Genomic DNA, 16,688 nt, shown 5'->3' on the forward strand with positions numbered 1-16,688 from the left:
AGTTCCCTCTCCAAGACCTTTGGCCTTCCTCCTTCCCGCTTTACGTTCCTGATCCCCCTCCCGCTTCCCCATCTCAATCTCTTTCCTTCCCTCTGGCCAAATACTTTTGAAAAGACAACAAATCATTCATCAAAAGTTATAAGTAGCAGGTAGCATGGAAACTATCTTCTTGGCTCTTAAACCAAGGAGGACAGTCCACCAACATTTTCCATGAGGAAGCTAATGGTGTTCTGGGTGGAATAGTTTTCATTATGAGGCACATCCCATGGGACACAATACTTTTTAGCATCTTGGGTTCCTATCCACAGGATGCCAGAAGTGCCCCTTACATGCAGATTAATGCCAAGTCCCTTCTCTGACCTCTCTAAATACAAGAATTTAGTTGTGCCAGGAGAACCACCGGAATCCATGCATGGCTTCAGAACTGAAAAATGTTATTCAGACTGTCTTTCTTGCTGCCTTGTTCCTCAGTACTCTAGCTCATCACAGTCAACAATACCACCAGTAAACACCAGGTCCTCTACTCCCATCATTGGCCCTATCCAAGCCAGATTTCCCAACATTCATAAGTCCATCCTTCTCATCTCCATAGCATCCACCCAGGTTAAGCTTGCAGCATCTCCCTCCTGATCTACTGGTCTCTCCTTTATAACCACAACCTGTTCTGCATCCAGCAGTAAAGGTGATCTTAAAGACATTAGACTCTTGTTCAACATTCTTTAATGTTACCCATTATACTTCAGAATTCCACCCATGCCAGATGGTGGAATGCCCTTAATCCAAGCACTCTGGGAGGCAGAGGTGAATCTCTGTGAGCTTGAAACTAGCCTGATCTACAGAGCTATATCCAGGACAGCAGAGCTACATGAAGAAATCTTGTCTCAAAAAAACAAAACAAGAGAATTACACCAGACCCCACCTGAGCTGGTCCCTTGACTACTGTGGGCTTTTCCTTAGCTCTCTTCCTTCAAGCTGGTTTTGTTTCCCCAGCAGCTCTCTTTCAGAAGTGTTACCATCTTTCCACCTCACCCTCTGTCCACACACTATTTCTTTGCTTCTTCCCCCTTTGGATCCTCTTACTTGAGTAGTTCAGGTTTTAAGTTAATTTTTCACCTACATGGGAACTTGACTCTCCCATTCCCACCCCAATTGTTAACTCTGAATCTCAGCATTAAACTCACTTCCTTCAGAGCACCTGTACTTGTTTTTTAAATTGTATTTATTGTCCATCTCCCAGCAGACTCTCGGCTCTACCACAGTTTGTCTTCTATTTTTGAAAGCAGATTCCACCTCAGCATCTAACTCACAGTAAGTTGTCGATAAATGTTTATTGAATGAATAAATAAACACATGGATCAATGTTTGAATACTTCCAATCAATATCTCATCAGGCAACTATGGAACATTGCTAAGTAGGCTTAATCATTACAGAGTTCTTCAAGTGAGCCAAGATTTGTCCCTTGCAGAAAGTGGGACTTGGTCTGGGGGAGCAATAGTAAGCTACTACTTCACCTGTTCTGCTACCAGGAATCTTGGTCTTCTCTAAATCTCATATCCACAGTTCATCAATAACTCATAAGAGACAGCTTCTGGATCTACTAGCTCCTTAATCCATAGACAGCCTATTGACTGAGTATATTACTATTTCAATTGTATCTCTAAATCTGGTTATGGTGGTACACACCTATAATTCTAGTATCCAGATGCTAAGGCAGAGGGATCTCGGATTTGAAGTAAGCCTGGGCTACATTTCAAGTTTTAAGACAGGCAAGGCTGTACAGAGACAACGTGTCTCAAAACAACAACAACAAAGTAAAATAATGTGGATCTAAGAATGGGACAAAGTATTTGACATCAGCGCTTAAGAAAATAAAGAACATGAGTTTAATTCCCAAGACCCACGTTTGGAAGAGTAACTGATTACTGAAGATTATCCTGTGACTTCCATATGTATACCATGGAATGCTTATGTGCACACACAATAAATAAATGATGAAAATAAAAAATTGAGTACTAAGGAAAATGCAAGAGGTGTTTTAATATATAATTTTATGAGCATAGCTAATATTTCAACTCTTAAGGTTACTGACAAAGCATGGAGAAGTAGAAATCTAGAGTGAGAGATTTATGAGGTTCACACTCAAGCTCTATTATTTATGAATTGTGAGACTTTAGGTAGTCATTTCTCCTCTCTGAGTTTTCTTCATCCATCCTTCTACCCACCCATTCATTTGCTCACCTATCCACCCACCCACCCATCCATCCATCTACTTGCTGTTGGCTAAATGTCTGATCTATAAAATACATATAGGAGTATACTCATAGGCAAAACAAGTCAATCAAACAATAGGCAAAACAAACAAGTGAGCTTTGAAACAAAATGAGACACTTTACATTTCATATTTATGGTTTCTTAAACTTAAATGGATGGTTTAGAGTGGACAGAATTCAGGGAATCCATGAAACATCTTTATTTTAGCAAGCTCTAACTGTAGCAGCATTTCCTTTCATTTTGGATTCAGTACACAGTAGTATTAAATGAAGCCATGCCTTTGTCACCAAAAGAAATCAGATATTTTCATATCATTTCATAGTTGCTGAAGATATCTCAAAATATCATTTAGGCTCATCTCTACTTCGAGATTATGGTGGTTACTGCTGCTAGATCTTGCTGTTGAATGTGTTAAGATATATTACTATACAACGATATATTTGTATAGCAATATAATCGGTTTATTTGGCAGCCCCAAATCATTTGAAGCATTAAAAATAAGCTTAGGAGGTATGGGCTTCATCAGAGGCCCACAGCACAAGACTCTCATAGGGTTAAGAAAAAAAATATTCCAGAGTACAGGGGCTTGACACAAGGCGACACCTGCCGTTACCAGCTGCTTCAGGCTTCCCCCATCCTACTGCCTCAGAGAAGCACGGGTCAGTACTTGGAATCCAGTTCTTAAAAGGGGTCACACCATGGCAGAGAGGAGCCTTCAGGGGAGGCCAATGAGCAATGATGAAGAACAGCTGGTGTGTTAGATAACACGCTTCTTCAACCAGGTTGGGGGTTAGGGAGGCTCTGAAAAGGAATTCCGCCTTACTGAGCAGGAAGTCCCCAGAAACACCCTTTCCCTTCACACTGCCTGGCTTCTACTATTCCTATAAACACTGTCGAGCATCAGCACATCTTGGAAGCCTTTATTTCAGTCCCCTATCACCACTGTCTTTTCCATTAGATGAAGACAGCCTTCTTTGCAGTTCTGTAATCACTTACTGGGGGCTCACTCATTGTGTGTTCCACAGCCTCGCAGGAAATGAAGATAAACTAGCCAGGCTACTCCCCTTGCTGTGGTTGAATGTGCCCTCCAAAAGTCCATCTATTAGAATAGAATCCCCACATCCACACCCGATTAGTATTTGAAGGTGGGACCCTTTGTAGGTCATTAAGATTAGAAGGCATTGGGCTTCAATTCCTAGCACTCACAGGGCAGTTTACAACAATCCCTAAACTCCAGGTTCAGGGGATCTGATGCCCTCTTCTGGCCTCCATAGATCCTGCACACACATGGTCCACAGATACATGCAGACAAAGCAATAATACACATACATGAAAAGAAATCTTTTCTACAAAAGGATGGCATTAGTGACTTTCTACAAAGCAGCAGATATCCAAGCTGCACTTCCTTTTCTCACCATGCCACTCCCTCTCTGTGTGGCAAGAAGGTCCTCTCTAGATGCCAGGACCATGGTGATAGACTTCCCAGCCTCCAGTACCCTGAGCCAAATAAACTTCCATTCTTTATAACTCCATCTAGGTATTTTGTTACAGCAAAAGAAAGATTAAGATACCACTCAGTAGATTTCTCCATCATGATCTTGACCTCCCTCCTTCCTCTCTTCGACTGGATTCCCAGAGCTCAGCCTGGTTCTTGGTTGTGGTCTCTGCATCTGGTTCCATCAATTACTGGATGCAGGCTCTATGACGATAGCTGGGGTATTGGGCCAGACTTTGTTGACTCCTCGTGGGAGCCCTTAACCATGAGGAAGGACTGGGGTGGGCTGGAGGGGGGAGATGAGGGGAGCGGAAGGAGGGGTGGAAGAGAGAACTGTGGTTGAAATGTAAAACGAAATTTAAAAGAATAAAGAAGAAAAACTCTAAAATTGAAACCTATGTGGATAAATAATTATCAGCATGAAAAAAAATGAAAAGGATACTATTCAGGGCATGGGTAGTCCAAATAGGGCTGGGTGGACCTAACAGAGCCTGATAAATTCCAAGTTTTAGGGGGGAGCAGGTTCCACTTCCTAAAATGTATTACCAATGCCTCTTCCACCATTCTTTCTGGATGTCCCAAAGGCATCCAAAAACCAACAGCACTTGAAATCATCTAATGGGTGGCCAACACTTTTCAATACCATTTCTTAATAAACTACCTCTTCCCACCTTCCATTCCACACTCATGGTCAGAACTCAGTTCAGGTCCTCATCATCCTCCCCACAGGCTTAGGACAAGAAATAAGAATCCATCTGCATCCTCCCTGTCTCCACTCTGATCAGAAGCAACATTATTTCTGTCCCAGCAATACTATAAGAGCCTCCTGCGGCTCCCCTGCTTCTACAGGGCCAGCCATTCCCCACAGGCCAGCCATTACTTAGGAATTCAAATCCAATCATTTCACTTCCCTTCAAAAGCTCTCCTAGGCTTTGAGAACAAAATCTAATCTCTTCCCACAGCCTAGGGGGTTCTGTCGCATGGGCTGCAGCTTCCTTCTTCAGCCAACTCCTCCCACTTCCTCCCACCCTCGAGCACACTCAGTGTGCTCACTACATTGACCAAGTCATCTTCCCATGAACACTTGCTCTCAGGTTTGTTAGCAAAACCCACACCCAGCTATAGCTGGGGGAGCTCTCAAGGAATCTTGTTTGAACTTTCCCTAATGTATCCCGCCCCCTTAACTGTTTCAGCCCCTGCTTAACAATGTGTCATGGCCCCCTCATCTGCAAGTTAGGAATGGCAATGCTCACTTTGTCAAGTTATGGTAAGGATTAAGGGGGATAATATTGGATACGTGTTTAGAGCAATGCTATATGACAGTTGCTTAAGTTTTAGTTATTGTTTTAATGTAAGAATACCTATTTGCTCCATGTTTATTTTCTTCCCTATTTACTGCCCACAGAAGTGGTTTCATACACTGGTGGCCCCTGTATACAAATTCAAGAAATAACCGATCTGAACCAGTCCTTGAAATCGTTGGTTGCCCACATCATCTTGAATGATCTTTTTAGAACTCAGTGGGGTTGGGTATCCTCTTGATGCTCCTTCTAGCCTCAGTCTTGGCCTTCTCACCCAGTTCAGCAGAAATTCCTGAGATGACGCATGCATGCGGGTGCAGGGGCAAGCTTGTAGCATCCTGATTCACCTAGCACCCCTGAACTTGGCAAGGCTCTCTCCCAGAACAGCAGGTCAGAGGACCTGCTGTTCTTTTGAACATATGGAGCTTCTGGGCAAGTGTTTGTTTTAAAAAGCAAGGTTTGGAAAAGTCTGAAAGTGGCCATTGGAGTAAATCTACCCACCTTTGCCTGTCTCATTAAGCCCTTCACCATCTGGCTGCACACACTCATTTCTGGACCCTCCCCAGCCAGGGTGAGTGGCTGGTGGCTCAGAGGCCATTCAGCATCCCACTTGCGCACAAACTGGATGCTCTCCAGAAGTCCCTTCTGTGCCTTCTTCACTAAACGTCAAGACACCACTCAAGCATCATGTCCCTGTTCTGCAGCCTTCTGGGTCCTCCCATGCTGAGGGTGACCAACACCCTTATGGCTTCTAAGCCATAACCCTCCAAGAGTGAGTAGCTGACCACTCCAAGGCTCTCTCTCCCCCTCTCTCCAGAAGAGAGGCAGTTGGCAAGCCATCACCAGTGAGCCACATCTGGCCTGCATTTTGAATGGCCCAGGAGCTAAGAATAGTTCTTACATTTTTAAGTGATTTGAAAAACAATTTTGGGGGTGGGGTGGGCAGAATAATTCATGACAAGTAAAAATTAGAAGGAATTCAGGTTTCAGTGTCCATAACATTTCATAGAGACCTAGCTTTGGGGGTTTATTTAAGTATTATCTCTAGCTTTGTTCATAGGACAATGAGAGGTCAGTAGTTACGATTAAGAGATTGAGAGTAGTCTGAACAGACTAAAATAATGACAACCTGGCCCTACACACACACACACACACACACACACACACATACACACACACACACACACACATACACACAAAGTTTGATGAAGTCTTCATAAGAGCATGGCCCTTGGGCCACTGGGCTAGGAATAGCACCAAGTTCTCTAACAGCTAACTTGTCTGAGGAAAGCATTACAAGCAATAACTGAGCAGAGGAACTAATACAAAACCCAGCTACTGTTGAAACACTCATCCCCAAACAGGAGGTCTCCATCAAACCCCTCCCCTCAGGGCTCAGAGCCTGTGGAAAAGGAGGCAGAAAGAGCCTAAGAGCCAGAGAAAGCAGGTAGGAATAATGAACATATGAACTCTGCCTCAGCAGCATCCACAGGGCCTGCACGGGTCTGCACCACATGAGGTCCCAGAGCTGAAAGGAGAAGTGGACACATGTCTTCATCCCTAACCCAGAAGCCATCTCCAACTGATAACCACTTGCAAATGAATATTTTCTCTGAGGGAGTCTCTCTGGGGAAGCAAACTACTCTTAAGGGTAGACTGCATGCCCAGCAGGAGATGGCCTACAGAAAATAAACTCAACAGCATCACTGGAGGTTCCTTGTCTCATATGCAATATATACATATATATACATGTATATATATATATATATGTATATATGTATATATATGTTTTTATGTATATATGTATATATGTATATATATATATGCATGATAGCTAATACATAATAAAGCTATATTCCTAAGTGTGTCAAGGAGGGGGGAGTCTGTGTCTATATTATTTCTTGTGCCTTTTTGGGGGTCTCTCTTCCTTCTGTTTGTTTTAGTCTTATTCCAATGTATTGGTTTTTGTTTTATCTTATTGTGCTTTATTTTATTATTATCTCTTAGAAAACTGTTGTCTTCGAATGAGAGACAGGGTCTATCTGGTGGGAGGGAATGTGGGGAGGAACTGGGAGGACTAGAGGGAGAGGGAACTGTAATCAGGATATAGTATGTGAGGGGGGAAAGCTATTTTTAATAAAGGGGGAGTCAGCTACAGTAACTGAAATATCAGTAAATTACTGTTTCATTGAGAGAGAATGTTATAACTAAGAGTTGTTTGTTTTTTGAGACAGGGTTTCTCCATGTAGCCCAGGCTGTCCTGAAGCTCTCTCTGTAGACCAAGCTGGCTTTGAATTCATAGAAATCCACCTGCTTCTGCCTTCCAAGTGCTAGGATTAAAGGTGTACGACACCACCGCCTGGTGGGGGCTTCTCGGCTTTCATGTGCCTACACATGCTCCAAGGAAGGAACAGTCACCAGAAAACCATGAGATGACATTATGTTATTATAGTCAAGGGTTGGTCAGTTTGGCTCCTCCATCATTCTTCTCTGGGGGAGTCCACCCTCAGGACCTGGAGGAGTCTGTCGTTATGACTGGATCAAAAGTTAGCACCATTCTGAGGGCAGTAGCTGCCTACATTAAACCAAGTGTTCATGATCTTGTGTGAAAAGGTGAGCTGAACACAATTCCATCTTTTTCCTGGTGATCCGAATTAAACGCCCTAGAGACCCATTGGCAGTTAGTAGCCAAAGCGGAAGGTATTAAGATGTAGTCTGAGGCTGGGTGTTGGAGGCGCACACCTTTAATCCCAGCACTTGAGAGACAGAGACAGGCAGATCTCTGTGAGTTCGAGGCCAGCCTGGTCTCCAGAGCAAGTGCCAGGATAGGCTCCAAAGCTACACAGAGAAACCCTGTCTCAAAAAAACAAAAAACAAACAAATAAACAAAAAAAAGATGTAGTCTGGGTTAAGCTGAGGCACATTCAGGTAGAGACAGTGAAGGGCACATGTTTGAGGAAGTAGATGATAGTAGTTAGAAACAGAATGGAGTTAGGCAGTTAAGCTAGCAAGCTAACTACAAAACCTTAGAGCCTTAGCATAAGCATCTACCACTTCCTGATGCAGAGGAAGTTCCTTCAAGTGGCCTTCAATTCATAACCACCTGCCAACATCACTTCATCCTGTCTCCATTTCCAATCACAAATGGTGGTGACAGTCAACATGTACACAGGATTGCCTACACTCCATACTAATGTATGAATTCAGACAAGAACCTTTTGTCATAAACAGAAGCCATGCATATGAGTGAAAGGACAAGGCACAGAAAGGCTAAACCATTTGCCCAAGTTTACGCCCCTGCTAATTGTCAGCTTCAGTCCATTGACCTGACTCTAGAGCCTGTACATGTAACCCTTATGAGGCATTACCTCTGCTGCTCTAATTCCAGGGTTATCACATGACTCCCAATGTTCCTGTCCGTGAAAGCCCTCGTTCCCTTGCTTGAGCTTATGCAATAGAGCTTTGCAACCAACTATGCCTAACTAAAAGAGGTCTCAGGATTGGCACTGAACAGTAGAAAACCCTTAGAGAGCATCTCTGATGTGCGGAATTGGCTCCAGTACAGAAGGTTCTAGAAATTCTCCCACATCCTAGGATAAAATACAAATAAACTGTTGTCACACAACATGAAAAATCTAGTTATGAACCACAGGTTTTTGAAATTTGGAATACAGTCCTCCCCAAATGCTAAAGCTTTAAAAATCTGTCTAGGTAATGCCTTTCAGCAAGCAGGAAAGAAAAAGGAATAACAGGATTAAGTGGTTACTTTTTATGGCATTTCATGGTAAAATACAAGGGAGGAAAATGGGAAAATCCCTATCCCAGGTACCACAATTGGACCACAATGAAATTTGGATTCAAACCACTTTGAAGCCTATTAAAAACACAGGTTTCAAGCTAGAGAAGGTGGCTTAGTGGTTAAGAGCACTGTGTCCTAGTAAAGAGCCCCCATTAGATTTTTAGCACCCACAGGAAAGGAACAACTATCTGTTAACTCCAGTCCAGGGGACCCAACACCCTCTTCTAGTCTATAGGGCCACTGCATACATATGGTGCACAGATACACATCAAGACAAAGCATCCATATACATAAAATTAAATAAATAAACTCTACAAACAAACCCCCAAATTTCCAGCTGTTCTGTGTAACAAGACTTTTCCTGGGGAGATACTACACACATCTACTCATGACAGAAAGGGATCCCACAAGAGACCAAAGTATGGGTTCCACCAAAGTCCAACTTTGTGAACCAATGACTTTTATTGGGGTTACTTACAGGAGCAGGAATGTATCAAAGACAGCTATCACCAAAGTCCATCCCAGGGAGGGTGACCTGGGAACCTGGAGCACACTGCACAGTCTGCAGTCAGCTCGACAGGTTGGAAAGTGTCCTTTCCCAGTGACTGTAGCCTAAACCTCTTCTAAGCAGCTTCTGCTTCTTCCAGGCAGCTGGTCTGGTCTCAGAGTCTTCTTGGAAGCTCTGTTTGCCTGAGAGTGACTCTCAGCTCTTACTCCAGCAAGCAGGGGCCTAGTGAATCTACTCAGCTTCAGGGACTTCTTGAAGCTATTTTGAGTTGTTCACCTTTCTGATTAAGAAGCTTCCTGGCAAGATGGAACATTTTCAGTCTTGTAGGAAACTTAATACCAGCCCCACCCTCCATCCAGCCCTAGACTCTCTGATTTAGTCAGTCTGATATTGGGTCCAAGAATTTATACTTTTAGCAAATTCCAAGGTGATGTTGGCACTGGTGGTCCACACACCATACCTTAAGGATCACTAACCTGCAACATAAAGCCCCTTCTCTCTAAATTTGAATACTATTAAATCAACCACAGAAACATCAATCATGCAAGTTTCTGTGGTCAACGATACCTTGCAACCTGGCAACACAAGCAGCCTGACTATTTATATTACAGGAATATTTGAGAAAATCCAGAAGAGTGAATAAAGGTCATCTAACCCAGAACTTGAAGAGAAGGGATACTTGACATAGCAGTTATTAGGGAAAGGACAAATTTTATGGGACTATATGGTGACTAGAACCAGGAAAGCATTGCTGTTGAGTGCATAATACATTTATTTATTTCCAATGGGATTCTCCAAGATCCTCCACTTGTTCCTACAATGGACACTTCTTAATCTCTAACTACACAGCAGATTCTGTACTAGGTTGCTTTAAGAGCAAACACTCATGAAGGTTATATACAGCCCCAAATGCCAAGAACAATATTAACAATAAATTAGTGGCCGAGAAACCACACCTGGCATCAGACAGAACTTCGGGTGGTGACAATTGTAAACTCAGAAACTCTGTTCACAACCAAGGATTCTCTGCTCCATAATATATCTACAAACAGTTTTTCTTATAGCAATGGAGCCTTGCTGGCTCCATGTAGGATAGTATGGACCCCAGAACCCAGGGTCTGTGGGGTGTGACTGTCCACAGCAATAGTTAAAAACCCAGGTCCTAGAACCAGACCATATAAGTTCTAAATCCTTTGCTATTTGCAAGTTCAGAACCTAACCAAAGCTCTCTGGGCTTCAATTTTTTCATCTATAATCACCATAATAACTGAAGTCCTTGCCTCATATGGTGACTGAGAATCAACAGAAAATAAGGCATGTAAATTGCTTTGCACAAACCCTGCCATGATAACTACTCAGCAGATAGTAGCTGTGATTGCCTTTTCCCTCTTTCTAAGTGGATTCTATCATTACGCTTGTCCTTTTGAATCCACTCTATCATGTCAGATTCGTGTATGAAGGTAAAATTCACCATCTAGTCTACAGATAACAAAAAAGGCTAGACAGAATCATAACAGAAACGGGAAGGGCAATAAACACCACAGGAAGACCGTATTTTGAGGTCAGCAGGTCACACTGCCAAGTAGAATTGGGATATCACTTCCACACACAGCAGCACCATGTGTCTTGACTGTTGCTGGCAGAGACTATGCAATCATTCTGTGGTTATCTGCCCGACAGTTGGATTATATCAGGCTTTAGAATTATGTGAGTAGGGAAGAAGTATTCACCTGCAATAGGCAGAAAGAACTAGAAGGGTTATTTGTTTGAGCCACACTATGGGAAAATGCAATACCCTCCACAAAAGGATAACGGTTGTGTTTAATCCACAGGCAACTCCAAGACCCAACTATGGCAGCCAAACAAATCTAGAATAATCTATCTTCCCAGACTCAAACACAAACACTTTCACACATTGGTGTGCCAAAGGTAGTGGGAGCTAAGACAGAGGAAGTGAAATTAACTTCACAGATTAATGCACATAATTAAAAACATGTACTACTGTATTAATCTAAACACAGGTAAGGTATGGAACACAATGAAGGAAACAAACCATGTGACATTTTAAAGCACAACCCAAGATTGGAAGCAAACACTGTCTTCAGAGGGCATCCTTTACTCGAAAAGCCACATCCTAGACCAGTGGCTCTCAGCCTTCCTAATGCCTTGACCCTTTACTACAGTTCCTCATGTTATGGTGAACCCCAACTATAACATTATTTTCATTGTTACTTCATAGCTATAATTTTTCTACTGCTATGATTTGTAGCATAAATATCTGATATGTAGGTTATCTGATATGCAACCCCTGTGAAAGGGCTGTTTGACCCCCCAAAGGGTTCATAACCCACAGGCTGAGAACTTCTGTTCCAGTGAAAAGTATTTGCTACCTTTTAAGTTAGGGGACTTTTAGGGGAAGTTCTAGAAGTACCATGATGGCAAAAATACAGAAATATATGGTGGAAGACTGGGTTTAAACTTCAAGGCTTTGGTACTTATTTTGTTGCTGATCATGGCCGTTTCATCTGGAAAATGGGATGCTTTTCCTAGAACCAACCAATCAGACTTACTGAAAATTTTGCAGACGCAATTCTGGGGAGGTGTAGTAGTTAGGATTTCTATTGCTGTGATGAAACATGACCAAAAGCGGGTTTCTGGGGAAAGGGTCTATTTACTTAGACTTCCACTCACTGTTCGTCACTGAGAAAAGTCAGGGCAGGAACCTGGGTGCAGGAGCTGATGCAGAGGCCATAGAGGAGTGCTGTTCACTAGACTAGCAGCCAGAGATATCCCCACCCACAATGGGCTGTCCTCGCCATCAGTCATTAAGAAAATGCCCTACAGGCTTGTACACTTACAGTCTGATCCTACAGAGGCCTTTTGCAATTGAGGTTCTCTCCCCTCAGATGACTTTAACTTGTGTCAAATTGACATAAAACTATCTAGGACAGCAGGTGTTACCCAAATGCACATCAGGGCCTCAGAGTGGTTCTAAAGAGACTGACCATCTGGGTGCACTTGGGGGCTACAGTTGATGGATTGCCTCTGTGAAAGTATATTGAAATTTGGTGGCAGGGCAAAAAAAAAAAAAAAAAAAAAAAAAAAAAAAAAAGGAAAATGCCTTGTGTATAAACCACCAAGTATACACTCATTGCACAAATGTCTCAGAAATTAATCCTCAGCAGGAAAAACCCAAGGAAAAGAATGAGCAGTTAAGAGATAAGATAACTAGGAGATGGGCAAACACTGCCTGGCCAGTTCTGTCATTACCACGGGTTGATGGAAGATGGGCAATACAGGTACCAGCTGGGAAGTGGGGGATGGGGAAGGCAAGCCTATCTAGACTCTTGAGCTTTGCCCCCTATGAATCACTGATGAAAAAAAAAAAAAAAGAAAAATGGCACGGTTGGGGGGGGGGGCTATTTGCTCGGAAGGAATAGCTGTTGCAATCTGCTGGGGCTCCCTCTATAGTGTGTTTCAGGTCCAACTCCTGTTTTAGGCACCTATAATTCAGCATGCCTTTCAAAAACACATTCAAGACCTGAAAATGAAATGCAATCGAATGACAACATTTCTTGTGAGTGACAGCCGAGGCCACGCTGATCCCATGACCCCATTAAATGGGGTTGCAACCTGCTATTGTCCCTTCACTGGCAGAATTGGTGGCACCCAGCATAGCTCATTGCTCACACAAGCAGGCATCAAACAACTATTTGTTGAATTAAGTATCTTATCTGCCTATTTAATTGGTTAGAAAATTGTCGCTTTTTCATCAAAACTACCACCTTTTTTTATTCAAATGCTCTTAAAATTCTATCCCATTAAGTCTTTTTAATGCATACCAACAGCAAGGAATTTACTTAAATGAAAAAAAAATGCATAACTCCCAGCTCCCACCTGTGCAGCCATGACATGCTATTGTTTGAACCTAAGTATATCATTTAACTTGGATGACAAGCTCAGAGGGTAGAGACCCCATCTTTCAGAACACACAGCTCTGAGAACCCTGGGAGTTCTCATTAAATAACAGCAGCAAGAAATGCTGTACAGGGACCTGTCTTAATTATTTATTTTTTTCCCATTACAGATTTTTTGGCAGTATGTGTTTATTCCTTGCTTGATTTCCAAGGGGCAGCTCTCTCCCAGGAGCACCTATGAAGATGGAAAAACAGCTCTAGACAAACCCTGTCCCTTCCCCATCCCGGTGCAAGTAGGAACACCTGATTAAGCCAGGACTGGATTTTGAGTGCATTCATGGTGCATGCTGGGTTTGGAAGGAAACAGAGTCCTCCAGTACCCAATAGGTAGATGCAATCAAGAGAAATGTTTTGGCTCTGCACATCGACACAGCTGTCAGATGGCAAAGCCTGGACTTCCATGGTGGTTACATGCTGTGGGCCTTGGAGCTGTCTTGTCATTAACCCCATAGACAAACGTGCCTAAAGCTTGATGCAAAGTAAAAATTTGGGGGGTAATTTCAAGTCATTCAACAGAAAAGAAAGAAGCCAGTGATTCGCCAAACTTTGGCTATTATATCATGAAGATATATAAAAGCAGATGTTAAATATTAAGTTTTATACTTACAGCAAGGCTAAGCCATTTGGGGGTAATGTTTTCTTTTCATGTATTTGTTAAATTATACCAGTGGCGGTAATAAAGATGGCTTGTGCTTGCCCCAGCATAGAAGAAGCAAGTGACTGGAAGCTTTTTTTTCTCCTTGAATTAATAAGATTAACATTTGGTAAGGTGTGCTTTGCAGAGAAAGAGCTGGAGGGGAGTGTTTTTCTACCCGCATGCTAATATACCCTAGAGCCAATGTTTCAGGCGCCTTGGTACACAATAAACGCACACGCAACAGTTCTCCACGCAAAGACTTTTCTCCCTTCCTCCTCTGATCCATTTTATAGCAAAACAATGGCAACACCTGTAGCCCTCGATTTCTGCTCTTTGAATTCTGTCCAGTGATTAAGGAGGCTCTCGGCAGGCTTCCCTCTCAGGAGCCATATGCAGAGTTACTTGCCAGCAGCCTTGGAAGGGCAAGGGCCTCGGCAGGAGTGTACAAAGCCTCCATAATCCCCATCAACTAGACCCTCTTGAACTGTCGCTTTATTTTGCAGTCAAAGAACTGTCAATCTCAAAATCTCAAGCGGTGGCTGCCCTGTGAGCTCTGGGGAAACCTGTGTCTTTTGCCTGATTCAGGCACAACCCAAGGGTGGTGCCAGTGAGCCCCGCAATCTAGTCTGGGAATCTGCAGCCCAGAAACTGCCTGAAGCACCCCAACACTTTCCACCTCCTCAGGCTCTTCTCTTCAGGGTGAGGCTTTGTATCCACAATCTGCCTCCCGCCTCCTCGGGTTCTGTCAGCCAGGTCTCAACCACAGCCACCCTGGGCCAGCCACAGCCCCGCCCCCCTTGCACTGGGTCTTGCTGGGCGGTCTGCGAGTGGCTTTTGCATGGGAGCATTATTTACCAGCGTGGACCAGGCCACAACTCTACCAACCGCATCACATGGGTTGCGGCCAGAGGGGAGTGTGTGTGTGTGTGTGTGTGTGTGTGTGTGTGTGTGTGTGTGTGTGTGTGTGTGTGTGGTGTGTGTGTGTGTGTGTGTGTGTGTGTGTGTGTGTGTGTGTGGAGGGGGGCACAAAGGCCGGGGTGTGGCAGTGAGTCCTTTAGGTTTGATAGCTTTTCTGTGAGGACATTAAAAACTGTTGGCCCAAAGGGTCAAGCCCACATGCCTACTGAGACTCCAGTTTGGAGAAGCGGTTAGGACAGAGGGTGGCGTGGGGAAGCTCAGTCCCAAACAAGCGCCCGCATTTGGACTAAAAGGAATGAGAGGCAGCCACCAGAGTTTTGAACCTCCCTCCAATGCAACCCCGGTACCCTGCCGCCCTTTTTACACTTTCCCTTTGGGGACCTCAGACTGAGTTTTAGAGACGCCTGCAATCTCGGACAGTTGCTGGGATGTGACCCCGACACTTGGTACATGTCACCCAAGTCTCCTCCTGGGCCCCAGGGACAGGACTTACGCAGTTGTGCTCAGTCGCCTGAAAGTCCCAGCTGCAGCTCCTGGCGCGCGCCTGGATCTCACTCATCCTGAAGAGGCAGAGAGCCGTGGTGGCGGGGGAGCGCCTCTCCTGGCCCTCTCCAGTGGCCGCGCTGAACACGCCTGCCCAGACGTCCATGGCCTCCACCAGGCTGGAGGAAAGCAGCAGGCGGCGGCCGTCGGGGTGGCCGTGGCTGCAGTCGAGGGCCGCCTGGCCCTGGAACAGTACCTCGGTGCTCTGCGCGATGCGCGCCATGCTGGGCCAGCCGGTGGCAGCTCCACTCGTGTAGTTGTAGGGATAGTAGGGGAAGTAGACGCTGCCGTTCCAGAGAAAGGCATCCACGAAGTGCAGGCTGCCCGCACTACCGCGCAGTTTCAGGCGGCCCAGCTCCTGCGTGGCCAGACTGCGCTCCTCTGTGTTCTTGAGCGCGATGGCCGTGTCTCGATCTGATGCGGCGGGGTTGCAGCGGTTCGCGGTCTCCGGCTCCGGCAGTACGTAGGTGGCGGCTACTGCCAGGTACCAGCGATCAGTGCCGCCTGCGCGGTACACCACACCGGCCGTCGAGCCCTGCGGGTGACACGACACCACCTCGGTAGCATTGCGCAGGGAGCTGCGACTCAGGTTGCCCAGGGGCCGCACCTCGCAGGCGCCCCGGTCGAAGGTCCAGCCAGTGAGCAGCAGCCCCTCGAGGCCGGTCGCCCCCTCGCGGTAGGGCAGCAGCAGCTTGCTGAAGCTGCTCCCGGGCCGGGGCCGCGCGGGGGGCGCCAACGAGACGGGCTCGGTGCAGTTGCCCGCTTGGTCCCGGTACAGGCGGGAGAGCCTGTGCTTCAGGCTGTAGTCCAGCTGGTCCAGGCAGCTGCCGCTCGCCACGAACACTCCGTCCGCCCGGCTCGCCGCGATGGCTCCGATGGCTTGCTCCGATCGCCACACCGGCTCCTCGGCTCCCCGGGCGGGTGCCGCCAGCGCCAGCAGATAGGCGATTAGGGGCAGCGGGGCGGCGGGGCACGGGGGGCGCGGCGGCACCTTCCTCCGGGAGACCTCCATGGGGCTAGGGGGGCCGCCCCGGGCAGGGCGCGCGGCGGCTCAGGCGGCTCAGGCGCGCGGCGACGGAGACGCGGGCGGCGGCGGCGGCGGCGGCGGCTCTGCGCGCGCTCGGGCTCCCGCGGCCGCCCCATCCCCGGGCTCGACCGGGAAGGAGTGCAGGGAGGACGGCGCGCGGCGGGCTCGCTCCGGCAGCCTGTGCGGCGGCGGCAAGCCCTGCGCGCTCCGG

The 16,688-nt window shown here is 45.8% G+C and overlaps 1 protein-coding gene across 2 annotated transcripts in view; it reads right to left on the reverse strand.

The window, feature by feature from the left end:
• Positions 1-16,462, reverse strand: part of Plxnc1 (plexin C1) — a 146,371-nt gene extending 129,909 nt beyond the window's left edge. For both annotated transcript variants that reach the window (XM_027392654.2, XM_035450691.1), the window contains exon 1: positions 15,401-16,462. In XM_027392654.2, coding sequence (XP_027248455.1) covers positions 15,401-16,462 — 1,062 coding nt within the window. The remainder of the gene's footprint in view (positions 1-15,400) is intronic.
• Between the last annotated feature and the right edge of the window lie 226 nt (positions 16,463-16,688).

Source organism: Cricetulus griseus, assembly GCF_003668045.3.
Source record: "Cricetulus griseus strain 17A/GY chromosome 1 unlocalized genomic scaffold, alternate assembly CriGri-PICRH-1.0 chr1_0, whole genome shotgun sequence".
Classification (NCBI taxonomy): domain Eukaryota; kingdom Metazoa; phylum Chordata; class Mammalia; order Rodentia; family Cricetidae; genus Cricetulus; species Cricetulus griseus.